We start from the raw sequence: 25,926 nt of genomic DNA, 5'->3' as shown, positions 1-25,926 counted from the left end.
GTCTAGTAAAACCATGGTAGTAAGTAACTACATGATAGTTTAAACTTTAAGGGCATTTAAAAAGTGATCGTTATCAACATAATAATTAAGGAGAATTAATCCATGGAAAGAAAAAGTAAAAAAAATATCAAAGGTTTTAACATGTGCTTCCATTCTGAAAAAAGTCTCCATAAATAATTATATAACAAATAACTTTTGTGATTTTTATAAAAATTTTATTTCATTCATGTTTATTATAGATAAATTTGTTCTAATGGTACATCATAATATCTGTGCTTTGGTACAGACACATATAGGCATCGCAAAAAATACGCTTAGCGTGTTCAGGTAATACTTTATCGTTCGTTGAAGTTTCATTTATAGATCGTGCGCCTTCTTCTGAGAGCCACTGTGTTAATTCTGGAACACACGTAATTTCAGGTATATTGTATCCATTCTGTTCACCTGAAATAATATTAGCATAAATGAAAAGAAATTAGTTAGGTCAATGAAAGCCATAGTACGAATACAAAATACAATTTCTGAGAAAAAGGAGAAGAAAGGTATAAAATATAAATTATAAAAAACTCACCTTTTCTATCAGCCATAGAATCAAAGAAGCACCACGGTGCATCGGGTCCAGAACCGGACTTTACGAACGCCACATAATGAGACGTTTCTATGCAAACGACTGCAAACAATTCCATATACAATCGCGGAACAACCATGTGCTCGGCCATGATTCTAAACTCTTTCGGACTGAATATCTTTTTTGAAACATGGTTAGTTCTAAAAAAAGTTTTAAGTTTTAAAAGGATTTTACATTATAATTTAAACTATTAAACCTTTTTATGTGGGAGTGAAATGTCTTAAGACATTTGGGACAAAACGCGGTGCATTCAAGTCCTGAGCCAGCTTGCAGGCTACCAAAGCAATCTCGACACTCGTACTCAGCCAGCTTGCCACATAGAGAGCACTGTCGCGGTGCTGAATGTGCAGTGTATTATTGATCATTAAGTAAGATAGTATAAATTATAAAACTTACAATTTTCAATTATGTCTGTTACATCAAGTACTTGCGAAGGCAATATTCGAGGATACATCTTATAGTTTTTTCCGAAACGAGGCATTTGTATGATAAAACAAGATGGAACCTCCTTAAGTTTTATATCCGAAGAGTGAAAGCTTTGTTCAAACAGTTGTTGGACACTCGGCAAAGTTAACTTTTCATCCTTCTCAACAAATAGTTGGTAAAAATAAGAATCTTGTCCTGAGCTTAGCTAATAAATATTTTACTGGTTTAGATTGGGAGTTCAAAAACTGTTAATGGATTTACCTTTAAAAACGGCTCAACTCGCATAATTTGTGAGAGCAAACTATTTAGGAACTCTTCAGGATCTTTCTCCTCGCAGGTGAGACCGCTAACAGAACTAAGCTGGTCCAATAGTTCGCGAAGTTTCATCACACGGTCGGATCGAACAAAAACATTTTTTCTCAATGGATTCACGATTTCATCACGCAAAACCTTCTGAACTTCACTATAATTACGAATGTCCTATCGGAAAAAAAATTATGTTTTGTTACGAGTGCAGGCAAAGAATTCAATTATCTAACTTGTGGTCCCGGATGTCTGTACAGAATTGAATCAAATACACTGGTGAATGTGAACATCGAAAAAAGTGTTGCGTCAAGATAGCAGGAATTGTGGTGTCCTTGTATTCCTTTAAACTTCCCACAAATTCCTGCAAGTTCCTCGGAGTTGTGAATTTCTAAAAAAAAAATCTATAAGTATATTTTTGACACTATGTGCAATATTTAATATTCCTAGATTACCCAATGGAGGTATCGAGCCATAAATAGCAGGACAGTCAGCGACGCCAAATTTTTTTGCATGATTGTTGGAAACTCTGTTTGCAGAAATACTGTTGTCTACATCAGCAAATCGCCGATCAGCAGTGCATCTATTGGCTGGTACAAAAATAGCACGACCATCATGGCAAGTAAATAGTCTAAAATAATAATAAAATAAAAGGTAAAGTTGAGTATGGAAATATAAATAATACCAACGTACCGAACGCCATTATGCCTTCCATCCGATGTCACAACATTTTTCAAGTTAGATTCATCTTCAACCTCTATTCCAACGAGTACATTTCGCGGTGAACCTGGAGGGATGCCAATCCATCTTATAACGCCATATAGATCTTCACACACACCAGTATTCGAGACTTCTACAAGGGAACCAATTGCTAGTTCTGTTCCTGGTATTTCAATCAGAGGCTGATAGTCAGCGATTGTAAAACCTTAAATAAAAATCAAAACAAAAATAATTGAAAGTTATTGATTAAGAGATTTGCTAGACCAGATTAAGATTCCCCCTAAAATGTTTTAATCGTGCTACGGTTTCGTAATCGAACATACCCGGTTCATCGGACGTGCAATCAGGTGAATAAAATTCCAGTACAGTTAATGGGATATTGTGGTGGATATCAGACTCATTAGACAATACTTTTTGATAAAGATTCATTTTCAATAACCGCAAAAAGAAAGGTTTGTTTTTAATTAAAATATTTGCTAAGAAAAAAACGACTTTGACAATTTCCAACGCAAATAAAACTCCTCAACAAACTGCATATATCAACTCAAAGCACTAGCATTTTACGTGAACGTAAATAGAATATATGTATTTGGCCGGCAATCTAAAAATATAACACATTTTCTATCTCTGATGTTTTGCAAGATAGCAAAGTGAACGAAAAACTTACAAAGAACTGTAATATATCGGCAAATATGTCTTTAAAAATTTGTTTGTCGCAGTGCTAAAAGAAAATTATAATACTAATCATGGTTAATGTGCCAAAAATGACTAGAAGGAAATTAAATACATTTTCTTATAGCTTTCAGCAATATTTTCCTGTAGCTGAGACTATACCACTTGAAAGTTGTACACAATTACAGGCTATTTATCTTAACTAATCTAATTAACTTGTTAAAGTTATATTTTTGGTAATTCAAATATTAGACAAAGAAAGTAAAATCAAAAATGGAAGAAGTGTTTAATGTAGATATACATATTTTTGTGTGAATGGTAAGCTACATATTTAAATTCTTTAAAATAAACTTAAATTTTGTAAACATTATTGGTTAAATAAGACACGTGTTCATTCATACTTCAATAAAGGGCTCCCCTTATCGCTTCTTACAAAAATTAGTTGTTAACCTATCAAAACGGGGATTTCCCGTAGCGTATACTTACGTAAGGGTTCCTCTGGCTCTGGTTTTACTAAGATAGGGGAAGCTGGCTTCTTTATGGCATCTTCGCACCCAATAGATTCAGTCACTGTTTTGCTTTTGTTATTTAAAATCATAGCAGCTGCTCCAGCTCGTTTTGGCCAATTCGTTCCAAGAATGTCCGCCAAATCCACATCCTCGTGATAGGGATTTTCCACAGTACCGTGGTTGGCATCGGTGTTTCTAAATATTGGAAATTGATTAGCTATATATCTAAAAACTATAAAATCAGGGTCACCTACTTTAATATTCCATTTTTTCTGTTGGGAATCTTCTTTGGGTAAACATGGGCCTTGTTTTCGGTCTCGTTGGATAGCTCATAGTTCTCTAGGCAATCCCCAAACCTATTAGTATTGGTCAACTTTTTTTCCTTTTCTCCTTCATGGTCGGATTTGGAATTCATTATTTCCAACTAAACGCTGAAAAAATCAATTTATTAGTAATTAAATGAAACACAAACCGAAATTCGTCATTGGTTGTTTTTCTAGGGAAGTACTTTTAAAGGAAAACCTCCCAGTAATTATATTTTACAACACCGACTATGTCAGTTTACCCAAATCAACCTTGATTATATTGATGTACATATAAGTAACTGCTACTGTATACAAGTTTGCAAATTAATCGGGTTTCTTTAAATATGTTTAACAAACATTTAAATGTTAGCGTCTTGAATTAACAAAGTTGCACAAAGTTTTTGCTGAAGAGGAGAGCAAAAACAATTTTTGTACAATAACAAACCCTCTACAAGTTCACCCAAATTGATAAAAACAATGACACACAACATCGAAGCTACAATACTTTACAAAAATTGTGACGAACAGAAACGTTACATGACCAATTTAAATTTTACCAAACTTTATTACACTTTTCGTCCTAAACATATATTGTGGACAAACAAATAATAAGGTGGTTTTATCTTTGAATTTTTTTAGTATTAATACAATTTATGTCTTAGAATGCGATTGGAATGAATTCTGATTATTGTTATCGATTGCACTGCAGTTGGCAATTAACGTTAGGGGTGTTCCTATAAAGAATATTTAATATTATTTATAATTAAATAAAAACAATAAATATTGTGAATATATATTTTTGCAAAAATTTATTAAGTTGACAGTTAAATAAAATTAAATAGTTCATTAAGTTTTTTCTTAAATGTCCAATAAATGACTTCATGATAAATAATTATTTAATAATCATTTTGTTAATTATTTTAAGATTTCTTTTGGCAAAATGAAAATCTAACTTTTTGAATGTTTGCTGTAGTTACATTTAAAATAAAATATACTTTAAAGTTATCTGTAAGTATTCAAAAAGTTTTGAAAAGTATTCTATTGCTATTCCTTTTATTCAATTGAATTATTTCTGCATAAAACAAAAAAACAAAGTTTAATACATTTTTTGGGCAATTTGGCTTATTTAAAACATAGATTCTCTTTTTACTTTTGAGCTCCCTCTCCTGCTGTGGATGGAACTGGTACATCTACATTAATGGGATTTTGAAAGGCCATTGGTTGCAGTTGAACAAATTGAAAAGGTAGGGCGAAAGGGATTCCTCGAAAAGCATTAGCCGATTCCTGCGTACTTAAGTCCACACTTGAGCTATTAATAAATTCTGGAGCTGAGTTGGCGACCTCCAAGTCCTTTCCCGTGATATTGAAATGCGGAGTTGGGCTCACAAGTTTTAAAGAAACCGGATCTCGTCCAGGAGCAGTTGGTTCAATACTACTTTTTGGTATATATTCATGCTTATATTGTGGTTCGATCATACTTTTGGTCACATATTCTGGGTTTTGTTGTGACGGTATTATATTTTGAAAGTTCTCAATCCTAGGAGGATGGTCCAGTTCCCTTGATTTGTATATTCTATTATAGTAGTTTGATGACGGCAGAGTGGAAGGCTCATGATGTTCTCTAGGCGGCGGATGATCCAGTTCCATATTATATTTTAATTCTTCAGCATGGGGATAGCTTTCAAAAGGCGATGGCTCGAATTTATATGGCTCCCTGGATCGAATGTAAACTGGAACCTTCCGTTCTACCTCAACTTTATATGGTACTGGAACTTTCTTCTCGACTTTGACTTCCACAGGATACGGTACTGTTCTTAATACAGGATATGGTTTCGGAACATTAACTATTTTTTCAACGATTTTCTCGACTACATAAGGAACTTGGACTGGCTTTGGAATGTGAATAACTTTCTCTACTATTTTTTCAATAGGGACATGTATAATTTTCTCAACGGTAACATTTACAAGCTTGGGAACATGCACGATTTTCTCCACAATTTTCTCGATGGGCACATGCACAACTTTTTCAACAGGATAGGGTTGTGGAACGGTTTTTATTAGTTCCTTTATATGGTTGTGATGATGGTGGTGATGGTGATGCTTAATCTTAACTTTCATACGCTTTCCATCCTTTTTATTTGAATGTTCTACATTTTCGTGCAATATGGATTGTGTTCCAATTTGCTCAGATGCTTGGTACTGTCCATCTTCTTCATCTATGTGCTCATGGATTTCTTCGAATGTATGATAATGCTTACTCTCAGAGTTATCGTCAGTATAATGCGGACTAACATTTTTTCTTCGCGCATTTGACGGTTTATATTTATTTTTATGCGTGGTTAATTTTTTTGGTTTTTGATAGTTTTTCACACCGCGTTTTAAAGTTACATTTCGATCGGTCTCTCTATTATAATGTTGTAGAGACATTTTTTCTGGTCTTCTTCCGGTATTGTGAACAGATAAATCAGGATAGCTCCATTCATGACTTTCAGCATTACTACTCTTATTCACAGCATAAGAATTACTATGCGCTGCACTTTCGAAAATGATTAGTGGTAATAATAAGTATCCAGGAAATAATGTTGTCTAAAATAGAAATCAAATGTAGCAATTAAATGTAAAAAAAAGTTTGGAGGACAACTTACCAAAGGGTTCATTCTTAAATGTAACTTAGTCTCGATTAGATAAGATGTGGTTTATTCAACGCCTTCAACAGAAATGATTTTTTCGCTGATCAAAGAAAGTATTTATATGCACATGAAACACAATTAAAAATGTACGAACTTCGTTTCTTGCACTGAATATTATATACACTACTTCTTTTTAAAGATTAATTTTTAAATAATCATAATAATATTTTAAAATATATTTTTGTATATATTTGTGGTTATATACTCAACTTACAAAATATTCTTCATTATTTACCACTAATACACTATTATAATTTAAAAATCTTAACAGACTTCACATACCCGTTTAAAGTTGAATAAAAGTGCACAAGTGTACTTACATTGGTTACGATTGAAAGACCGCGTTCGCGTGACTTAAGTTTTTGCATTTGTAGGAGTGTACAAGTGCAATCCTTTTATAAATGTTTGAAATTTCTCTAGGTGAATATTTCAAAATAGCTCATATATGTAGTAATTAAAGTCCATTGAGCTCGAACTAAGGAAATGTTATGGATTGTGTAATTTCCTGCAGTATCCGCTGCAGTTTTCAAGAGTACATAAATTGCATTTTCCGGATACCCATTTTTTGATAACAGAATCGGGTTAAGTAAGAGACCGAACGTATCGTTAGTTTTCCAATAATACAAAAACAAACATATGTAAATACGCATTTTTAGAACTTTACTTTTACTTAACTTTATTTTTACCTTTACTTTTTGATATATTATATTGACACAAGAAATCAACAATAAAGAACTTAGTCTAGCTCGATTCTATTCTCTAAAAATAAGCTTCCCGTGTGCATTTTAGACTCTTTAATTTTCAAGTGCGAGCTTAGCAAGTCATCCATAGTGATGCTAACATTATTTCGATCCAAGGCTGCACCGGATGGATCACTAGATGTGATAAGCTGTCTCATCCTGTAGACTGATGCATTTCGGCACATTTCACGAAGGTCTGATCCCGAGAATCCATTTGTGAGTTTGGATAAGCGATTTAGGTCAACGTCTCGGCTAATTTCCTCCGTTTGTAATATCAATTTCAGGATCTCATTTCGCTGTGACTCGGTAGGGAGGCCAATGTGGAACTGAGCTGGCATACGTCGCAGAATGGCCTTATCAAGATCCTGAGGTCTGTTAGTGGCGCCCATAACAATCACCGTCGAGTTGGTGTTTGTGCTTAGGCCATCCCACAACATCATAAACTGAGTCTTCATCATAGCGGTGGCCTCGTGGTCATTCAAGTTGCGAGATCGCAAGAAGGAATCGATTTCGTCAATAAATATAATGCATGGCTCAATTTTCGCTGCTAGCGAAAAAACGGCGGAAGTCAATTTCTGGGATTCCCCGTACCACTTATCAGTAAGAATTGCAACGTCCAGGTTGATAAAGCGCATACCCGCCTCTTTTGCCGTTGCCTTCGCTATCAGCGTTTTGCCGCAACCCGGTGGTCCATGGAGAAGGACGCCTTTGGGCGCCTGCCAAAGTTTCGAACGCTTGAAGAGGTCTTTGTGCTGAACCGGCAGAACCACAGATTCACGTAGTTCTTTTATGACGGTGTCCAGTCCAGCGATATCAGACCAACTGACTGTTATGTCGGCCGGAACAACAAGATGTGACGCAATCATTAGTTCATAGTCGTTAAATTCCTGCGCATTCAGTTTAAATCCATCTTTTTCGGCAAGTCTGCAAGAAAATGAAGCGGGTTAGTGTCAATTATAACACAATTAATGATCTAAACTTTTAAGAACCTCTTTAATTGCTCTTCGGCGAGGACTTTGGCTTTTTTCTTGTTTTTACTAGTCGGATCCATCTGGTTCATCATCCATTTCACCGAATAATAAGTTATCAGCGAAGCCACAGACAAACGAATCAGTACTTGAAACATTTGTCCTTTGCTGAGATCTACTCCTCCCAGGCCGAAATTATCCATGTCTAAGCAGGTATTCTATTCAAAGTGAAAACGTTTTGACAAATCGTATTTCTCTTATTCTTTTCCACGCTCATAGACGTCAGTGTGACCGAAAGCTGGTAAAGTGATAATCACATAGTAAGTCTACTAAATGTTTTGGAAAAATAAAGGGGGTCTTCAACTGTGGCGTGACCGAAGATTCATTTTCATTTCCCCTACTCAAATATTTAAAACAATGATCTTGTTGTCTCACTGATACTAAAAATATCAATAAATTGTATTAACGTTTAAATATATTTCAAATTAATATATTGAATAAAATTGATTTTTTTTTTTCGAAAAATGGATAAACTTTTATTTTTATTGTTTGTATATCGTTAAGTATTTTTAAGTAGTTTTTCTTCTACTTTAAATTTTTAATTTTTGAGTATTACATCTTGTTTTTAGGGTGTATAATATTTGGGGTCAATATTCCATATTTTCAATTTTGCATCGATCCACGGACGAAGTTTGGCTACGCTGGCATAAACTCCGGGAATGTTAACCTCTCCACAGCCGATCCCCCAGGCGACTATGCCGGCGGACATAAATCTACCCTTCTGTCCTTTTATGGGGCATACTAATGGGGAACCGCCATCACCCTTGCAGGTATCCTTATCCTTTTCTCCGCCAGCACAAATAAAGCTATCATGCAAAATAAAGTGCCTTCCGAGACGAGTTTCACGAAGATTTGTTTGACATTGTTGTTCTGGCACTACGGGCATGTCAACCTTTTTCAGGATAACTTGGTATTCTCCATCCTTGCCAAACTTATTTTTGCCCCAGCCGGTAGCATAACAACGTTCGAAGTCAAAGTTATCCCCAATGTTGGGTAAGCAAACAGGTTGAATATTCTGTTCGGGGGTAAATGGGCTTTCCAATAACATAACAGCAACATCGTTATAAAGGGCTCCCTTGTTGAACTGCTCATGATATACAATTTCCTTTACATAGCGGTCCTCATGTGGTAGAATTTCGTTCTTTGTTTGCGTATCCCATTCCCCAGCTCTAACTGAAAAAACAGTAGTTTAAGATTTGGTACCTTATCTTAAACTCAATAACGGCATTATACTTACCAACGATGGAACTCGGTTGTTTGTTGTGAACACAATGAGCTGCAGTTAAAACAACATTTGGAGCTATTAAAGCTCCTCCGCATTCGTACAAGTTGAGTGATCCTTCTTCTCGAAGAATTGCTAGCATCCAAGGGAATTCGCCAAATTCAGCCTCCTGGTTTACAGCTCCGGTAATTTTAAAGCCAACACCGTTCGGATTCTGATATCCGCAGCCATCGGGATGTTCAGGCTCAATTGTGATTATAGGGTCAACTCTCTTCAATATCAAAGTGGTTATGTTTCAGTTAAAAAAAACATTTTTATATAAAGAATACCTTGTTGGGAAGATCACAGCACAGGTCCAAATAATTTTTGCATTCTGAACCTGTATCGATTCGAATATCAATTATTCCATCGCCACTGGTGTTAATCGTGTCATTAGCACACAGCCAACGGGGAACACACTCTTTTTGAATGCCACATGACTGATATTGGGCTGATCCTGATCCTGTTCCCGATCCTGTGCTACTTGACGAATCTTTTGGATTGACAACAGGAGTGGCTCTTGTGGTGGAGCTAGGGGTTTCCTCGGTTTTAAAGATGTCCGCAATTAAGTTGTCCAACGAAGAGTCTTGCGCTCCACAAGCAATTATGCAGAAGCATATTACAAGGGAATTCAACAATATCATACTACTAAAATAAGGTCAAATAAGCTCATTTAAGGCAAGGTAAACATTTCGGCAGCAAAAGCTTATATGAATGATAATTGTTATTGCTGGAATATCGCACTCAACGCAGTAAATGTAAATCCCCTAATGACACATTTTGTTGGAAAAACCGACCAATACGGATACTTTTATAGTTTTAAGCTTCCTTTCTTGCTTTCTCTTAATCAATTTCTGAATGTATTATGAATGTAATGAATACATGTCTGAAAGTATTACATATCTTATGTTATCAACTTGTCCTTGCTTTTATTTTGAATTTAAATATTAAACAATTTTGAGCACATACTCATGCATACATATATATGTATGTACTTTCATATATTCTCGCTATCATGTATTTTTTCTTTTAAGTTCAAAAATAAAGCCCGGGCGATAAGAAATCCATAGAATTGAATGCTTACAGATTTGCTTGTATTGCGGTGGGTCATTTTTTGGTCTCAATAAAAGCAGTCAATTGTTAAAAAAGTTTTCGTAATAAAATCTTATGACTTAAAGTATAAAAATATGTAGCTTTTCGTTCACATTAAATACGTATACATATTAACAACAATTAAAAAGCAATTTTTTTCCACTAGTGTATATAATCAATACTTTTTATTTACACACGAAATGTGCACCATAAAGACTACTTTTAAAATTAACAATACTTTTTTGCAACAAAATAGAGAAATAACTGGTTTTCGTTTCAAGTAAACATGTGCATTAAACTATTCTTTTCATTTACATATGGACGAGTTTGTTTGTTCAATGTACATACATACAAAAATACAATCAGTAGCGCAGAGATGTTTTTTACACTTTATTCATTGAACTTTAACATCAGAAAGATTAATTACACATAAGTATACATAAGAATCTATATATATACATTTGCATGTATTATTATGGATTTTGCTGAACATATATAAAAACCCTTTACAAAAATAGTTCCATAACTTTCAATTTTAAATGAATTTATAATAATTAATATAATACATACTCTATTATTTAAACTTATTTACGTGACAGCTAGCGGAACGTTCGGCAAGCAACGAACAAAACAGTCAACTGAATTGATTTCTGATTTAATCTTAGGTTTCGATCTGCTGCCGATCTTTACTTCTGACGAACGGCGAGAAGCTTTAAAGCTGGTTCAAAATGAAGTTCCCAGCTTACGTTTTACACAGTGAAAAACAAATTTTTGCAATTACAATCTACAAAAGTTACATTTTTTTTAATATATTTTGAAAATCATTTAATATGTTTTGAATTAAAAAATACATTTTGATGAATAAAATAAATTTATATAATTAAATAAATTTAAGTATAATTAAGTATTTATTTAAAGTCTGTAATGCTTTCAATGTTTTAAGTAAAGCCATTTTTAAATATGTTCCATTAATTGAATATCTGCATTTCGCTTAATATGTTAAAAGAACATAGAAAAATCAAATATTTACCGCCATATTAGGATGTATCGTTATTGCATAAAAGATTTAAATGGTTGGTGAACAAAGGCTAATATCGATATCAATAATATCAAACCAATATAATCGATACTGCCGCTATGCTTATAAATAAAAAAAGTTTTTTCCCCCAAGGACTTTATTAAAATAAAAAATATAGAATAATGCATTTTATATTTTATAATAATTTTTGTGAATACTTTTATATCTTGTTATTTAACATCCAAAATTATACAAAGGAGATAAATATAAATTAGACTCCATTTCGATAACACTGTGATAAAATCGAAAGCATCATTGCGTCTGTGGGTTTAACTTCTAAATATGTGTGTGTAATATTCGATGCGTTTACTAATACATATGGTGAACAGGAGTTCTCATTTTATTCATCAAATGAACACAAATTTTTAAATCCAAACGAAGCGCCGATCCCAATTATTCAGTATTTACAAAAACATGGAATCTTTCAAGCAGAATGACGGCAATCGTGACGAGTTAATTATTCAACAGCAACGGGAAATTGAGAAGGAGGTGAATGTGCAGAAATAAGTTGATCTTAATAAGAAATAATGCAAGAATCAAATAACTTTTAGATCAGTGATACTACCCCATTGGTTAGCGAGCAATTGCCGCTGACCTGCTTGTGGGCGGAATACAATGGTGACGAAATCTTCACAGCCAAAATACAGGATCTGTCTAAAAAGTACAAGTTCATTCGACGCACCCGCCCCGACGGCAATTGTTTCTTCAGAGCTTTCGCTTATTCGTACTTAGAGTACTTGATCTCAAATAACAGTGCCTATCAGGAGTTCCGAAAACTGGCCGAAGAGTCCAAGGAAAAGCTTGTTCAGCTCGGATTTCCCAGTTTTACATTAGAAGACTTTCACGAAACTGTGAGTATATACAGACATATGTACATCCAAGCAAACAAGTCTACATTTTTATGCCACTTTTTGTATGCCTAGTTTATGGAAGTCATCAAGCGCGTTAGTCCCGATAACCCAGGCGGACATAACAAAGTCCAGAGCGAATTGCACAAAATTTTCAATGAGCAGGGATATTCCGACTACGTGGTAGTTTACTTACGTTTGATTACCTCGGGAAAACTGCAGGAAGAGGCCGATTTTTACCAGAATTTCATAGATGGAGATCTTACAATAGAAACCTTTCGACATCTTGAAGTGGAACCGATGTATAAAGAGTCGGACCACATTCACATAATCGCGCTATGTACCGCCCTCGGTGCAGGAGTCCGTGTTGAATACTTGGATCGAGGCGAAGGTGGTACTGTTAAGGCCCACGATTTCCCAGAGGGAACTGAGCCCAGAATTTACCTGATATATAGACCAGGCCACTATGATATTCTTTATCCAAATTAAATCGCTCTCAATAGTTTCTAGTTTATGGAACGACTTATGTATATAAGATGTAAAATAAATTACCATTTATTTGCATATAAAATGTAATGCTTTGAAGTCTCACTACGCCACCTTTATTGGATCTTTGGCATATTTGAAAATTATCCCTACAAAATGGAAACACACTTTTTACACATATCGTAGATGTTAATTTATTTAAACACTAATCTTTATTATTTGATTTGAACGATTGTGATAGTGACATAATGAAATTGTCTAATGTTTTATAAAATATTAAGTTTTATTAACGGTATTTCGCCATCATTTCTTCGGGAAATTTCTGGCGATGCGCAGACAATGAGAGGTTGACAATAATCTCCCGGTCATCCGTCCGTCAGGCGCCTCCACAGTACGATTTAATTGTAGGATGATATTGACCACAAGATTTCAGCTCAGTAAAGACTTCCGTAAAAAATCCAGGCTCAGCATTGATTTTAAGCATTTTATCACTTAGCTTGTTCACAATAACGAGACATCTGCAATGATAATAATAAATAACGCGCGATTTTATTATTATTGGAAGAAATTGGGGTCTGCCTGTCAAAAACTGGCAAGCTTTATATATGGAATCTAAACGAAAAATTATTAGTTGGTAATAATATATTTCATACATTTTTTTTTTGTATTAATGGAAGTCATTCTAAATCATTATTAAAGAAACCAACTCTTAAATTTACCTGTCCCAAAACTTTTCCTTTGAGTCTTCAACCAAAAACGGTTTTAGAGGATAACTAATTTCATTGCCCATGTACGAGTAGGACAAATACAAACAGGTGAGTACAGAAGCCTGAAGATCCGATTCCTTGCTTTCTTCTCCGCTAACCAGTTCGCGAACTAGCATGTAGACAAATACCACATTTGCTGGGTTTATAAAGGCTACATCCTGATAAGAAGCATACAATTTAAGTAATTATATATCTTAAGCAAAACCTAACGGAATTTACCTGCCATCCTTGGAGCAAAAGGCTGCGATCCACTGCTCTGAGCCACATGACAGCATCTCCAGCATCGAAGTTGTTTAGCCTTTGACAACGACAGTGCAAAAACATCCCCAAGCATTTAAGCAATTCAGAAGTGGATGCCTAAAAAATATTTGAATATATTTAAATGAAACCTAAATAAAATTTAATCTTTTTTTTTAAAAAAAAAACATAGTATTTAAGAATAAATAATTATTTAAAAAAATACCTTAACCTGCAAAGACTTAAATACAAGAAAACAAATTGGGTTCTAGGATGAATAATTTCTTTTTAGGTTTTTGTTTGAAAAAACAAAATAAAATATACGAAAACATTATACTAATAGGAGGACTACTAAATTAATTTAATTAAAAAACTTCAATTAAACGTGCAAGATTACTTACCTGAATAACGGTTTTGCGAGGAATTTGATTGGTATTTTTGATTTGAATGGACGACGCCTGGACTTGCTGGGGCAGGCTGAGTGTCAAGGGCTGTTTCTGGATCAGCTTGTTGTGGTTCGATATCGAGTTCTTGTTGTTGACCTTGACGGGGTCTTTCGCCTTGGAAGGGTTTTGCGATTTGCTGGGTGGCCCAGTGATGACCTCCTCGCGGAGATCCTGGGTTTGATTCTGGTGCTGGTGCTGATGCTGGTTGCAGTGCTGCTGGTTATGTTCCTCAATACGGTTGCAGTGTAGCTGGATGTTTCGATTCTTATCCGACGAAGAGGCAAATGAGGACGACTCCAACAGTTGGGCCTTGAAACAGGCCGTAGGCAGATTCGCACACTTGTTCTTATTCTCGATCTTTTTCTTGTTATGCGATGTGGATAGCTTCTTCCACGAGAGGGCATTAATGAAGATAGAGTGTTTCTTCAGATTTTTCTCGAATGAGCTCTTCTCCGCCTTGAGGACCAAGTTCTCGTTATGGGTGTCCAAAACATTGGTAATCGTGTCCTTCGAGGCATTTGTCAAATTATTTAAATTGTGCGAACTTAGCTGAGTCTGTGTCTGTAGATTTATGTGCACTCCTCCACAATTACCCGATTGCCCAATGACATTCTTGGACATTTGGTGGCAGGCCGACTTTTTATTTTCCCTGTTCTTTGCATTATTTAATTGCTCGTACGAAAAGTTATTCAGATGCGAATCAATTGAACCTGTACTGTCGTTTTCGTTTCGTATATCGGTCGAGTGATTATATTGAAAATTTGGCTGAGACGAGTATATCGGATGCCGATCCCGGGGATTAAAACTTAGCACCGTACCCATGATGTCTGTAATTAAGGTTTAAATCAATAACACCCTCGAACGCCCTTCTTGCTAAGGTTATTTTAAAATATTGATTTTTAATCAAAGTACCCATCCTTATATGAATGTTTTGCATAGTAGCATAAGCGTGCAAAAAAATCAAATCAAGGATAGCATTTGCTTAAAATAAATATTTTTATGAACATAGATTTAAAAATTATATGAGACAGTTTTTACCTTATTAGTTTTTTTTATTACTTGCGGAAAAAAATAGTTCAAGACCTCCTTAGAACGCAAATTATCCTTGTGTAGAAGCACGATGTTATGCCATTTTTAACGGCTGCATAATTGTACTTATCTATGGAGTCGGATTCCACCAATCATATAATTTTCAGCACAGATTTCAACGCTTGCACTTGTTTATGAAAACATCTTTTCGCTACAAGCTTATGAAATAAGTACACAGTCTTAAAATCGATACAAAGTATGCGCAGGCCCAAAAGCGAGGGTGGGCACTTTTCCTTTTTTCCATTTCTGAGCATGCTCAGTAAAAGTTTTTTTCAACAACTATTTGAACATTGTAAGTCCCAGCTGGAAATGCCCAACCCTTTTTCTAAATCGTTAAATATCCTTTATTAAATTAATTGTTATTTTTGTTAATGCATTTTAACTTTTGGTTATGAATCTTTTAAAAAATTGAAGAATAGTTTAATCTAAATTTGTAAGTTTTTTTAGTTAAAAATATTTTTACTAAAAACAATAAAATTGTAATTTTTATAACTAAGTAAAGTTCCTTGTGATGAATAACAGTATTTCTATAAAAATAACAGTGTTAAAAACGTTTTAAAAACGCTGCCAGTGCGGAAAGCACTGTTTTAGGTTCTTTACTGAAGTCCTTTAATAAGAGGAAAACATGATTTTTTAAGTTTTTAAGTGTTATGCTGATATAAAATGAAAAGGGTTAGAGCTTAGTAGGTTTCGTAGGAAACCAGTCACACAAAAATTTCAGGATCAAAAAATCCCACCAATTTTGTATTAAAATTATAAACAACCCTTAATAAAACTCCAACTTCAACAAAGTTCACTTTATTTAACTATAGTAACAATTTCGGTGTTAAAATTTAATAACAATATACTTCCAGAGCAAACTACACACACGGTTATGGCAAGATCGCCCAAAAGTGACTGAAGAATCAAGAAAATACTGCTAAACTGATTAATTTTGTTGGTAATATTGGGATTAATAAACAAAAGTAACATCGGTGCAACACTAGGCGGTAAATAGTCGCGTTTATGATATTGCAAGAATGCCAGTTCTACAATCACAAAAAGTAAGACAGGCATAAAAACGCTACTATTAGTATATAGAGCTAATAAGAATCCAACGCACGCCGCCAAAATTATGTGTACTCTGATTTTTAGTAATACATTTGGAGTGCTGGTTTTCGTTGGTGCAGGTTGTTCCGGGAAAAAGGAACGTTTAAGAGGAATATCCGGTTCCACCTCAGGATCGGAATATTGCGTATTTGTAGCTCCATCATCTGAAATTATGAAAAGATTAATAATTTTAGTGAAAATATATGTGTTATTGTACAAAAAAAAACTATTACAAAACTTGATGAAAAATTGTACAGATATGAAGAACAAAACCTTATTTATGTACGAGGTAAAGCGTACATACATACATACATACATATCGGTTTATAAATTATCATATGTTACCGAGGCTATCTTTCTGCAGCGCTGAAGTTCGACCATTCAATTTGTCAAGTCGCGATTTGGAGGCTTCTAAAATTTTCTTTCTTCGTAACTCCCGTCTCAAAGCAATGGACTGCTGAGCTACATTTTCTTCTAACTTTATTGAATCCGTATTATCCATATTTACAAACGCTAAATGAACTTGTGATTTGATAGATTTTGTATGACCGTTTTTAACTAAAGTAATATTCTCTTGAGTCAAGATAACGTCAATACCTGTTGTTAGCTTGAACCAACGGAATTCCGACTTTTTAATAAAAGCACAATTAAAAACATTTTATATTCATTAATTATGAATTGCTTTTAGGTTTATAGAAGATTCATAAAATTAATATTGCACATGTCTTTAAAAATCGAGAATTCTGCGTTCTAAGCTTTGACAAGCCTTTTCAGAAATCGATTAATTTGGCCTTTTAAATGAATCCTCACTATTAAGGTTTTGGTTATTTATTCAGAATTATATTAACAATACAAATGTAATGACGTTAACACAATTTTTTATAGTTTCTCCAAACGTCTGGGTGCATATAAAAGAACGTAAGCGCAATGCCAGTCTCCACCTCCAGACAATCGCAAGATCTCGTCTGTAGCCACAGCCGATACCTCATCGTCATCGAATTTAAACCATACGTCGCCACTGGAACGCACCCAGGCCACATAGTGTCCCGAGGAACTCGAGCGACCTTTGTGCGTCAGCACTGCTTGCAGAGTATAGTATCCCGAATTGTTGCTGCCCAAATCGTCATCGAACCAGAATTGCTCGTATTTTATATCCTTGTTCTCATCTTTTGGTTCATTGGGTTTGACGACATCAACTTCCATTTTCTTGTCTTCCAGGTCCTTGAATTTCGAGCGCATTGGGCACAGCTTGTTTTGCAATTCAGGAGTACACAACTCATAGGCATCAAAGTCGATAGGGAATTTAATATCCTTCAACACCTTGGCATTAATGCCTTCCTTTCCTTTGTATTGAAAGCGAACGAATTGTACGGTCAGATAGGCTGGAAGTCGGCTAACCAAGTACTGAAATGGAAACTAATTAGTTAACCTACATAAAAATAAGCTTTACACCTTACAGTTCGAATGTACTTTGCATCACGTCCAAGAGTTTCCGATTTTTTCACCAATTGCTCTTTCATTTTCTAAAAATGTACATTTTCTATTACTGCTGCCCCACACTAGTAATAATATTACCTACGGATTTTAATCCGCTTTGCATATACTTGACATCCATTGATATAAAACAGCTCAACTGCAAGAAATTCTCAGTTGTGACGGTAGAAGGTTCATCGGGAACCTCTTCTGAGCTCATCTTAACTTCAAAAGTCCCACCAAAATATTGGTCAATAAAGGAGCTTAAATAAGAGTTAATAAATATTATTGTCCTTTAAATTGTCTTTCTTGAGAAATGTAGACGCACCTGTGCCTTTTCTGGACAATATTCGATGGATCCTGGTTTGTTGGTCTCAGCTTTTGCTGCAGCATTTTCAGGATTTCCGCCCAGCACTCATTGGCGTCTTGCTGCCTGTATGTCCCATTTTCGCCGGTCTGGGCAAATTGAGGGGATGCCCGGTGCAATGCCTGAAGCAAAACAATTGGCGTCACAGTTGTGCCCTTCTCCATTTGAGCAAATATGGACTTCATGGCAGACGATATGGAAAATGCAGTTGACATTGTGTCAGTTCCATCCTGACTGAATGTTGTTAAAGCAGTGCGAAGCTCTGGTACTGCATTTAAACATTGAACAGTGGCATTCATGTAGCACGTATTGCCAAGATTTGTGAGCCCGGCCGGTAATCGCATCTACAGGTAATAAAAAATGTAATATATTATTGTTTCATAATAAATAACGAATATTTCAACAAGTATATTTCGTTTTAAAAGTATAAAAGCGTGAACATTGCGCATTTTTAATAGGTTTTTCGATAATTTTTCGAATTAGGACTTGCAAAATAGTTAAATGAATTATATTTCTTTTATTTAAAAAAGGTAAAATAATTTTTTTTTCCAAAATATGGGTTAAATCTTCTCTAGGGTATATATTAGTCTTTTAACTAGTACTTTTCGAATCAATATATTTATATTTAAATTAGCCAGGATACCTACCGCTGTGGCCGCTTCCGCTTCATTCATATCCTCAATAAATTTGACCGGTGTAGCAGGCACTTCTGGAACGCTTTCCTTGCTGCCCAGCAACAACACCACAGCTCCCTGCAAAAATAGGGACTCCGATTAGGACTAGATTTTATAAAAACCAATAGATGTACACATACGTCTTTGATTTGCAAGTTCCACTGATCATCTTTGAGAATGCCACCCTTGCACATAACTTTCTGACGATCCGGTTGAACGCCAGTTAGTGCAAACAACTGGGCCTTAAACAATATCGGTTCCTCATCGGTGTTTACATCAATATCTGTGTAGAGCTCCCGGCCCCACTTTACCTTAACTGCAATCAATAAGATTAGGTTTTGTAGAGTACCAAAGGAAAAACACACTTGCACCTTTAAATGCGGGCATGGCTAAATTTTTCGTTAATAGAAGTTCTTCTTTCTGTAAAATTCAAAGTCATACTAGCCGATTCAGAGATGCGCAAAACAACGATATATTCTTGCATTGCTAACTAGATTACTTACACAAATACCATCAAGTCTGGAACGTTGGAAAAGATCTTAATATACACGAGGCTAAAAATCTTAATGTCTGAGGATACCGGGTATTTTTAAGTATACAAAATATTTTATTTCATTTGTAAATAAGTTATAGATGTGTTCGAAACAGGAAGACTTGGATGTTTAAAATCTCCATATCGTTCCCTAAAGGATGATATTGTGTTTCGTTTCAAGCCTTCCGATTAAGACAAAAAGAATACAGTCCGATTATCCACATTTTTCAACCACCATAAACATCGATAAAACAGCTGACAGTTTTCCAAATTCATTTTTATAATTAGTTAATTGCCCACATCGGCAGATTTATTAGAAAATATTCCTACTAAAAAGATATAAAGATGAATGAAGCAGATAGTTTTGCTGAAATATTTAGAGGCGGCTTTCCTCATTTTCTACTTATTGTTTTTTCTATGTTGTTACTATGTTCACCGGTAATGCCAAGCGAATTCGAGGTTATTTCCATGTCCAAGTACGATTTAAATGGGCAACATTATGGTAAGTAAACAATAAAAAAGATAAATATTAATTATGTAAGTTTGTTGCAGAGCAAGCTTTGGATATTTGTACACAGATAAGTTTAATAAGTTCAACTGTTGTACTGACCTAAATTTTTTTAAACGTTGCCGAGGGTTTTCCTTTATTTAATTAGTAACACTGAATCTCATTAAAACAAGCAAACGTGTTCTTCATTTAATATGGTTTTATGGATTGGTATATCGGGAAGTGATATACCTTTAGTTTTTAAAAAATTATTCTGTAAAACATTTGTAAGTACCCTTTGGACTCTGACAAATAATTATTTAAATTCGGTGTTTTTAAGCACATTTTCAACATCAAAAATATTAAATTATACCTTAAGTTTATATATGATCTAATGTACGGAACGTATTTCATTGTTTTCTATTGATATTCCAATAAATGAATATTTTCCGAACTCTTAGGAAGCCGTGTTTCTGCAATATCCCTAGAAGCCAGATCATTGTATTCATGGAACACGTCTAGGCACTGTATTCTCACACGGTAAGTATATATGTTTTTGTAAATTAAACCAAATATCACTTATAATTTATACAAATCAGGTTAACCGACTTGTCTATACATGATTTCGACAAGTTAAGGCAAAGTGCGGGAGGATTAGTTCTAATGTTGCCATTGAGTATATTGGATTTGGACTTAGAAACCAAAGAACTTATAACCATTTTAGAGCAATCTATGCTGACACACACAGCAGCAGTGCCAATTTACTTTGCCCCGTATAATAAAGATTTGGAAAAGATCATCGATGACATTACCTACACGACCACGGACAATGTGGGCCAAAATCAAACAGCGCTGGGACAATTAATTGTTACAGTTTCGGCAAACAGATACCACGTTAATGTCGGTGGTGGAAATATTGTTGCCAATAAAAATAGTAAAATTCCCATTATCCAGGGCGAGCTGATACCAAATCAGTTGGCCTTAAAACCCACGGAATCTGTTGGCGATGGTCAAAAACTTCCCGTCATCCTAATAACCGCGAATCTGAAAACTTTTGGGATATACAATGTAAGTGATTTTATATTATACCGGATTACATCTATAACGGTTTTAATTTTAAAAGGTCATATAAAACAAAAAAATGGTTGGTAAAATTCACGAAATAAAAAAATCGTCAAACAAGTTAAGAATTACACGTGGGTTTGTAGACCACAGAGAATACGGGGAACTTATAAGTAATTATTTGCTTACAAAATAGAAACTACTTATCTGAAAGATTATGGTCTTTATCTAACATTGTATTTCAAGTGGTCTGGTGAACTGGACTATAATTTAAGTTAAGTTGCTTATCTATAGAAAATACATATCGAAACAAGGTGTAATTTTATTTTACATGTGTAATCGTTTATATTTTGTTTATAGGATTATCCAGTGAATGCTGATGCCGCCGTTTTACTTGTGCTAATGGAACTGTTCAGTAAACTGCATTATACTTCTAGTATGGCACCCAAGTACCGACTCAAATTTTTGCTTTCCGACGCTGGCGTCTTATTAAATTTCCAAGGCTCGAAAAAGTGGCTTGAACTTGATGATAATGCGCTGCAGGTACTGTGTCAAAGAATGAAAAATGAATACCAAATAGTCTAATGAGTTTATGCTTTTTAGAATGTTGAGTTTGTGCTTTGTCTGGATACTATAACAGAGAGTTTGTCTTACACCACAGACAATGCTTTGTATATGCATGTCTCAAAGCCACCGAAAGATAAGACATCTATTAGCAATTTCTTCAAACTTCTGAAATCATCAGCAGAAAAATATTCGAATGGCTTATCGGTTGAGGGTGTGCATAAGAAAATCAACCTAGCTGACACCAAACTTGCATGGGAGCACGAGAGGTTCAGCATAAAGCGCTACCCTTCGTTCACACTATCATCGGTAAAGAGTCCGAGAAGCCCTATCCGGACCACTATTTTCAAAAACGATGAGAGTCAAATTGTAGAACACACACTCAACACGTCTCGAATTATTGCGGAAGCTCTGGCTAGTTTTATGTACAAGGTGGACCCAATTTCCAGCATATTCGATGGGCAGTTGGTAAGTTCAAAATTATTTAATATAGTAAGCTGATTAAAGGAAACATTTTTTGTAGGCCATTAAAGAAGAAAACATCTTGCCATACTTTGGACTTAAATCCATATTACATAATAACGATGTGAAGGATGCTTTTGAAAAATACCTTAATAATGTAAAAATCATATACGATAAGCCCGATGGTAGAGATCCAGAATTTATGTTCTATAATGAGAACGATGTGAAACTTAATGTTTATAGAGTTAAGCCTGCGATCTTTGATCTCTTCCTAACTATTGTTATTGGCGTTTATCTTTTGACTGTATACCTCGCCATACAATTCTTCCCCCGGTTTTACGATGAAGTATCGAAGTTAACAAAAGAGGACCCTGTGGGTCAAGTAAATGGACACTCGTCTGAACGACTTAAAATGAAATCGCATTAGTAAAAAAAATTAGAAAAGAGTAATGTAATATTTGCAAGTAGGAAAATGTCTGTCGAAAATTATTTTTCAAATTTTACCAATGCCTATTTAACGATTGTTACTTTAAAGATAATAAACTCTATAAAACTGTAGAAATTTGATCATAATTGTCCTATCTAAAGTATTTTTTTGTTCATACTTCCAATTAAAAAACTTTATTATTATAAGTACACTTTTTATATTTTTGCGTATAAATTTGGTTTTGGTTTAATATAAATATTGATTTCTGTATAGCATAGTTAATTTAACTCATTAACACGAGCCGTTGTTGAAACTAGAACTAGCTGAATTATGTGATCGACTTGGTTTTGGCAATGGGTTCCAATCTAAGTTTGATGAAGTGGGAGACGACTCCCTGAATTGGCCCTTGAATTTGCTTATCTTGTTTATGAACAAATTTTGGGACGGTAATTCATTGGTATCCGATGTACTAACAGATATATTGGTAGACGTCACTTCCTTGGAAGATCTATTATTTACGTTATTTAACTCATTGGGATAGTTGTATTTGTTTTCAGCATAGGAGGGTGTTAAATAAACTTTTGTGCCCTTGGCTGCACTCTCATTTAAAATCTTCTGATTTCTGCTTATAGACTCTAGCACTTCCTTAATAGACTTCTTCTTTCTCATCCGCGGTGTTGGTGTTGAGTTTGATTCCCTTTCCGCTGAAAGTGAGGATCTGAAGCGATCGTTACTTTGCCTTTCACTAAATCTTAAATCATTTGCCAATTCAAAATCTTCTCTTATTTGTAAGACATCGCTAGTTTCAGTTACTACTACTACATTCTTCGATATCGCACCATTTAGATTAAGGACTTCTGTATTTTTCTTGGGAAGATTACTACTGCCACTAGAACTAATGTTCTCTTCGAATATCTGTGAAATCTGTTTGACCGTGCCAAATGAGTTGGTTTTTCTATCTTCTACATTGGTGCTATCACTTGGCTCAAGATCATCCTTTAAATTTTCAGATTCATTGGACAGTTTTAGACTATCGTTAGCAATAGACAGATTTCTTTTGGACGTGCTAGGAATAACAGTGTTTCCAGAGTCAATTAATATTTCAGATTGTTTAACGATTTCCGTGTAAACTGGAGGTTCTGACTTCTTTGAATCGCCGTTAATAACCACAGACTCTTCTTTGATAATAACTGGTACGAAACCGTTTGGCTTTTTCTTCAATTTAGTTTCATCGAGTTGATCGCAAAAACTATTATTTGGTTTTTCTTCGGAACGTACTACTACATTTTCAGAGGATTGCTTTATGTGTACGCTGGCAATGCACTCGGGAGTTTTGGGCGTACAGGCTTTAAGTGGGCTAGCAGTATTAGGTAAAGTGTCTTTTGGTTCATCAAAAGATGTGTTTGGTATTTCGGGTGCATTGGATTGCTTTATGTGAACTGTGTCAATGCATTGTGGTGTCGGGGAAGTGCGGGTATTAATTTTTGTATCAGAGTTAAGAATTGTGACATTTTCATTTTCAATGATCGTGCTTATTCCTTTAGATTGCTTTACATCTATGCTTGGTGGTGCTTTGGACGTGCTGGGATGGCTGGGTTCAATATCAGAGATCGGTGCAGTAACCGAAATTTTTGGTTGACTTGATTTCGGGACTTCCTCTCCAAATTCTTGTTTTATTAAAGATTCTTTTCTATTGTTAACAAACTCGTCAATTTCAGAGGCAAGAGACTCGATGTCTTTGGTAGCTAGGTAATCCTGGACCTTAAAATAAGTTACAAATTAAATATAATTCAAGTTTGTGAAATTTAATAAGTATTACCACTAGTTTTGGCGGCGGCGGAGCTCGCCTTTTCTTACGATATCTTCTACTACTCATTGGAGAGCTAGGACATGAATCAGGTTGTGACTCGAAAGGATTTGAGCTTGCTAGACTAGTTTGTGATGACCTAAGAGAAAAGATTAATTTGTTGTTATTTTTCGTGTGCAATTATAAAATAATAACAAAAATGTACCTTATATTTTGATTTGGCGAGGAATATCCAGAAAACTGCGTTGTGCTTCGGTACCGATCATTGCGATTGAAGAATATCCCATTGGAGATTGAATCAGACTAAATGTAATAAATATTATTATTAAGACTTTAAATATTCTGTAATTGTGAAGACAATTATATTTACCTCTCTTCGAGAATCTATATTTTGCAGGGATGTGTGACGGTCACCTCGGAAAATCCTAGAATTTAAATATGAACTATTTGTGTGTTTATAAAATCTGAGCTAATTTAAGAGTTATCATTTTACATACTTATCATTTAAATCTCGTCTAAGAGTTGGCGGGCTCTCTGATGTTTTATTTATCCCTAATGTTGAGGACTTCTTTTTACGAAAGGAATACGATTTCCTATAATAAAATATACGTTACTATATTTAAAAAATAGAATAATAGGTTTATATCAAGAATATGGCCAAATAATCTATAAATTTATACGGATGAAGTGAGTACAATTGGGTCATAGTAATTTATTAATAGTTTTTAGGGATCGTGAGAAGAAAATAAATAAACAAAAACTTACCACAATTCTTGCAAATTTCCAATAGACAAACTGTGCCTGCCATTTTCGTTCTTCTTTTTGCTAAACCCAAAAAATCGAAGGCGTTTGTGGTTATCATCTTCGTAGAAAGGATTTAAATGTTCTGGGTAATTGTAAATTGATATATGACTAGTATTTCGTTTATTCCAACTCATTCTTGATTAGTATTTATCCCGCGTTAAATAAATCTGAAAAAAGAAGATCCGGCAAAGAAAGATATAATACATTTATATATATTGATGATATTTAGTCAATATTGCATATTTAGAGGATTCCGAAAGCTTTTCTCTGGTTGTTTTATAAATTTACACGAGTAATGTGATTATAGAGTATAAATATAATCACAAGTATGACGACATTACTATATTGGAGGGTGCAGTGTGTTTCTGTGTATCTACAAACCGGGTTTGGCGGCCTTCAAAATGGTTATATGAACTATAAAGTATAGGTATGTTGACAATCAATTTTTTTGCCTTACATCGTATAAGAACTTATTATTAAATTAGCAATTCAGCAAATATATAAACAGTTCAAAGCATAAAACTGCAATAGTTACTCACGCCCAAAAATATCGGCTAACCTTTCCAAAAAATTTACTTGATAAAATTTTCGTAATCAAACTAACTGCTCTTATCAGATATTTATCTACTATAATTATAATTATAATTATACAATTATTTAAATATCACCGATGACAACTGATTAGGGAGCTGGCAAATTTTCACAATAAAAAATTAACTATATAAGGGATTATAATTTTTTTTACATAAAACAATCAATTATTATTGAACTACTAGAGGGAGCTTACAAGAAAGTCATTCGAGACTATATGTAATATATACATTTTTATAACACATAACTGCGAAAGCCGCAG

The 25,926-nt window shown here is 34.5% G+C and overlaps 10 protein-coding genes across 15 annotated transcripts; 2 read left to right on the top strand and 8 right to left on the bottom strand.

Moving 5' to 3' along the window:
- Positions 1 to 198: 198 nt before the first annotated feature.
- On the bottom strand, positions 199 to 4,248 carry LOC108111191 (ubiquitin carboxyl-terminal hydrolase CYLD). Of its 5 annotated transcripts, none has more exons than XM_017220580.2 (11): positions 4,101 to 4,248; positions 3,513 to 3,689; positions 3,236 to 3,453; positions 2,051 to 2,282; positions 1,813 to 1,988; positions 1,594 to 1,748; positions 1,316 to 1,534; positions 1,025 to 1,259; positions 825 to 966; positions 572 to 768; positions 199 to 444 (listed from the first exon to the last, which is right to left on the bottom strand). In XM_017220580.2, exons 2-11 carry the CDS (start codon positions 3,671 to 3,673, stop codon positions 251 to 253), a joined length of 1,929 nt encoding a protein of 642 aa, XP_017076069.1. In that variant the 5' UTR covers positions 3,674 to 3,689; positions 4,101 to 4,248; the 3' UTR covers positions 199 to 250. The 5 variants fall into 5 exon arrangements, with proteins under 5 accessions (XP_017076069.1, XP_017076068.1, XP_017076070.1 ...); XM_017220579.2 differs by having other exon boundaries at positions 4,121 to 4,248; XM_017220581.2 differs by having other exon boundaries at positions 4,134 to 4,242.
- Positions 4,249 to 4,603: 355 nt separating this feature from the next.
- Positions 4,604 to 6,858, bottom strand: LOC108111002. The gene is made up of 3 exons (XM_017220312.2): positions 6,574 to 6,858; positions 6,209 to 6,293; positions 4,604 to 6,149 (listed from the first exon to the last, which is right to left on the bottom strand). Exons 2-3 carry the CDS (start codon positions 6,218 to 6,220, stop codon positions 4,710 to 4,712), a joined length of 1,452 nt encoding a protein of 483 aa, XP_017075801.2. The 5' UTR covers positions 6,221 to 6,293; positions 6,574 to 6,858; the 3' UTR covers positions 4,604 to 4,709.
- A 54-nt stretch (positions 6,859 to 6,912) lies between these two features.
- LOC108111004 (outer mitochondrial transmembrane helix translocase) lies at positions 6,913 to 8,268 on the bottom strand. Its single transcript, XM_017220315.2, has 2 exons — positions 7,983 to 8,268; positions 6,913 to 7,917 (listed from the first exon to the last, which is right to left on the bottom strand). Exons 1-2 carry the CDS (start codon positions 8,162 to 8,164, stop codon positions 6,990 to 6,992), a joined length of 1,110 nt encoding a protein of 369 aa, XP_017075804.1. The 5' UTR covers positions 8,165 to 8,268; the 3' UTR covers positions 6,913 to 6,989.
- A 228-nt stretch (positions 8,269 to 8,496) lies between these two features.
- On the bottom strand, positions 8,497 to 11,035 carry LOC108111003 (phenoloxidase-activating factor 2). 2 transcript variants are annotated; one of them, XM_017220313.2, is made up of 4 exons: positions 10,945 to 11,035; positions 9,573 to 9,930; positions 9,259 to 9,514; positions 8,497 to 9,194 (listed from the first exon to the last, which is right to left on the bottom strand). In XM_017220313.2, the coding sequence occupies exons 2-4, from the start codon at positions 9,924 to 9,926 to the stop codon at positions 8,587 to 8,589; spliced, it is 1,218 nt and encodes a 405-aa protein (XP_017075802.1). In that variant the 5' UTR covers positions 9,927 to 9,930; positions 10,945 to 11,035; the 3' UTR covers positions 8,497 to 8,586. The 2 variants fall into 2 exon arrangements, with proteins under 2 accessions (XP_017075802.1, XP_017075803.1); XM_017220314.2 differs by having other exon boundaries at positions 9,573 to 9,927; positions 10,945 to 11,020.
- A 688-nt stretch (positions 11,036 to 11,723) lies between these two features.
- Positions 11,724 to 12,871, top strand: LOC108111137 (ubiquitin thioesterase otubain-like). The gene is made up of 3 exons (XM_017220503.2): positions 11,724 to 11,941; positions 12,004 to 12,303; positions 12,376 to 12,871. Exons 1-3 carry the CDS (start codon positions 11,867 to 11,869, stop codon positions 12,787 to 12,789), a joined length of 789 nt encoding a protein of 262 aa, XP_017075992.1. The 5' UTR covers positions 11,724 to 11,866; the 3' UTR covers positions 12,790 to 12,871.
- Positions 12,872 to 12,979: 108 nt separating this feature from the next.
- Positions 12,980 to 15,091, bottom strand: LOC108111135 (cyclin-dependent kinase 5 activator 1). The gene is made up of 4 exons (XM_017220502.2): positions 14,192 to 15,091; positions 13,773 to 13,910; positions 13,506 to 13,711; positions 12,980 to 13,304 (listed from the first exon to the last, which is right to left on the bottom strand). Exons 1-4 carry the CDS (start codon positions 15,056 to 15,058, stop codon positions 13,163 to 13,165), a joined length of 1,353 nt encoding a protein of 450 aa, XP_017075991.1. The 5' UTR covers positions 15,059 to 15,091; the 3' UTR covers positions 12,980 to 13,162.
- A 1,016-nt stretch (positions 15,092 to 16,107) lies between these two features.
- LOC108110529 lies at positions 16,108 to 16,972 on the bottom strand. Its single transcript, XM_017219610.2, has 2 exons — positions 16,760 to 16,972; positions 16,108 to 16,578 (listed from the first exon to the last, which is right to left on the bottom strand). The coding sequence occupies exons 1-2, from the start codon at positions 16,914 to 16,916 to the stop codon at positions 16,124 to 16,126; spliced, it is 612 nt and encodes a 203-aa protein (XP_017075099.1). The 5' UTR covers positions 16,917 to 16,972; the 3' UTR covers positions 16,108 to 16,123.
- Positions 16,973 to 17,226: 254 nt separating this feature from the next.
- LOC108110468 (ubiquitin carboxyl-terminal hydrolase 14) lies at positions 17,227 to 19,382 on the bottom strand. Its single transcript, XM_017219535.2, has 7 exons — positions 19,300 to 19,382; positions 19,069 to 19,244; positions 18,902 to 19,006; positions 18,216 to 18,598; positions 17,994 to 18,150; positions 17,872 to 17,937; positions 17,227 to 17,818 (listed from the first exon to the last, which is right to left on the bottom strand). Exons 1-7 carry the CDS (start codon positions 19,313 to 19,315, stop codon positions 17,294 to 17,296), a joined length of 1,428 nt encoding a protein of 475 aa, XP_017075024.1. The 5' UTR covers positions 19,316 to 19,382; the 3' UTR covers positions 17,227 to 17,293.
- A 304-nt stretch (positions 19,383 to 19,686) lies between these two features.
- Positions 19,687 to 22,668, top strand: LOC108110957 (nicalin). The gene is made up of 6 exons (XM_017220254.2): positions 19,687 to 19,962; positions 20,409 to 20,487; positions 20,547 to 21,015; positions 21,370 to 21,552; positions 21,613 to 22,041; positions 22,097 to 22,668. The coding sequence occupies exons 1-6, from the start codon at positions 19,806 to 19,808 to the stop codon at positions 22,460 to 22,462; spliced, it is 1,683 nt and encodes a 560-aa protein (XP_017075743.1). The 5' UTR covers positions 19,687 to 19,805; the 3' UTR covers positions 22,463 to 22,668.
- Positions 22,669 to 22,749: 81 nt separating this feature from the next.
- Positions 22,750 to 25,240, bottom strand: LOC108110956 (rho GTPase-activating protein gacU). The gene is made up of 6 exons (XM_017220252.2): positions 25,035 to 25,240; positions 24,767 to 24,862; positions 24,640 to 24,712; positions 24,475 to 24,572; positions 24,282 to 24,408; positions 22,750 to 24,223 (listed from the first exon to the last, which is right to left on the bottom strand). Exons 1-6 carry the CDS (start codon positions 25,205 to 25,207, stop codon positions 22,754 to 22,756), a joined length of 2,037 nt encoding a protein of 678 aa, XP_017075741.2. The 5' UTR covers positions 25,208 to 25,240; the 3' UTR covers positions 22,750 to 22,753.
- Between the last annotated feature and the right edge of the window lie 686 nt (positions 25,241 to 25,926).

Source organism: Drosophila eugracilis, unplaced genomic scaffold, assembly GCF_018153835.1.
Source record: "Drosophila eugracilis isolate 14026-0451.02 unplaced genomic scaffold, ASM1815383v1 contig_445, whole genome shotgun sequence".
Lineage (NCBI taxonomy): Eukaryota > Metazoa > Arthropoda > Insecta > Diptera > Drosophilidae > Drosophila > Drosophila eugracilis.
Note: the sequence above shows the minus strand (reverse complement) of the source record. Positions and strands in the feature narration are given on the sequence as shown.

Excerpts from the sequence above, each read along its gene's own strand:
- LOC108111191 (XM_017220580.2), bottom strand. The coding sequence starts at position 3,673 with ATGAATTCCAAATCCGACCATGAAGGAGAAAAGGAAAAAAAGTTGACC. Across the intron at positions 1,749-1,812 it reads TGGCTCGATACCTCCATTGG|AAATTCACAACTCCGAGGAA; the intron begins GTAATCTAGGAA and ends TTTTTTTTTTAG. Across the intron at positions 445-571 it reads TTCTATGGCTGATAGAAAAG|GTGAACAGAATGGATACAAT; the intron begins GTGAGTTTTTTA and ends ATATTATTTCAG.
- LOC108111004 (XM_017220315.2), bottom strand. The coding sequence starts at position 8,164 with ATGGATAATTTCGGCCTGGGAGGAGTAGATCTCAGCAAAGGACAAATG. Across the intron at positions 7,918-7,982 it reads GCCGAAGAGCAATTAAAGAG|ACTTGCCGAAAAAGATGGAT; the intron begins GTTCTTAAAAGT and ends ATTTTCTTGCAG.
- LOC108111003 (XM_017220313.2), bottom strand. The coding sequence starts at position 9,926 with ATGATATTGTTGAATTCCCTTGTAATATGCTTCTGCATAATTGCTTGT. Across the intron at positions 9,515-9,572 it reads GCTGTGATCTTCCCAACAAG|AGAGTTGACCCTATAATCAC; the intron begins GTATTCTTTATA and ends TTGATATTGAAG. Across the intron at positions 9,195-9,258 it reads ACAACCGAGTTCCATCGTTG|TTAGAGCTGGGGAATGGGAT; the intron begins GTAAGTATAATG and ends CTGTTTTTTCAG.
- LOC108111137 (XM_017220503.2), top strand. The coding sequence starts at position 11,867 with ATGGAATCTTTCAAGCAGAATGACGGCAATCGTGACGAGTTAATTATT. Across the intron at positions 11,942-12,003 it reads AACGGGAAATTGAGAAGGAG|ATCAGTGATACTACCCCATT; the intron begins GTGAATGTGCAG and ends AATAACTTTTAG. Across the intron at positions 12,304-12,375 it reads TAGAAGACTTTCACGAAACT|TTTATGGAAGTCATCAAGCG; the intron begins GTGAGTATATAC and ends TTGTATGCCTAG.
- LOC108111135 (XM_017220502.2), bottom strand. The coding sequence starts at position 15,058 with ATGGGTACGGTGCTAAGTTTTAATCCCCGGGATCGGCATCCGATATAC. Across the intron at positions 13,712-13,772 it reads TTTTGCTCCAAGGATGGCAG|GATGTAGCCTTTATAAACCC; the intron begins GTAAATTCCGTT and ends GCTTCTTATCAG. Across the intron at positions 13,305-13,505 it reads AAGGAAAAGTTTTGGGACAG|ATGTCTCGTTATTGTGAACA; the intron begins GTAAATTTAAGA and ends TTATCATTGCAG.
- LOC108110529 (XM_017219610.2), bottom strand. The coding sequence starts at position 16,916 with ATGGATAATACGGATTCAATAAAGTTAGAAGAAAATGTAGCTCAGCAG. Across the intron at positions 16,579-16,759 it reads GCTGCAGAAAGATAGCCTCG|ATGATGGAGCTACAAATACG; the intron begins GTAACATATGAT and ends TCATAATTTCAG.
- LOC108110468 (XM_017219535.2), bottom strand. Across the intron at positions 18,151-18,215 it reads ATTGTCCAGAAAAGGCACAG|CTCCTTTATTGACCAATATT; the intron begins GTGCGTCTACAT and ends CTCTTATTTAAG. Across the intron at positions 17,819-17,871 it reads ATGCAAAGTACATTCGAACT|TACTTGGTTAGCCGACTTCC; the intron begins GTAAGGTGTAAA and ends TTTCCATTTCAG.
- LOC108110957 (XM_017220254.2), top strand. The coding sequence starts at position 19,806 with ATGAATGAAGCAGATAGTTTTGCTGAAATATTTAGAGGCGGCTTTCCT. Across the intron at positions 20,488-20,546 it reads AGGCACTGTATTCTCACACG|GTTAACCGACTTGTCTATAC; the intron begins GTAAGTATATAT and ends TATACAAATCAG. Across the intron at positions 21,016-21,369 it reads AAACTTTTGGGATATACAAT|GATTATCCAGTGAATGCTGA; the intron begins GTAAGTGATTTT and ends TTTTGTTTATAG.
- LOC108110956 (XM_017220252.2), bottom strand. The coding sequence starts at position 25,207 with ATGAGTTGGAATAAACGAAATACTAGTCATATATCAATTTACAATTAC. Across the intron at positions 24,409-24,474 it reads TCGCCAAATCAAAATATAAG|GTCATCACAAACTAGTCTAG; the intron begins GTACATTTTTGT and ends CTTTTCTCTTAG. Across the intron at positions 24,224-24,281 it reads CGCCGCCGCCAAAACTAGTG|GTCCAGGATTACCTAGCTAC; the intron begins GTAATACTTATT and ends ACTTATTTTAAG.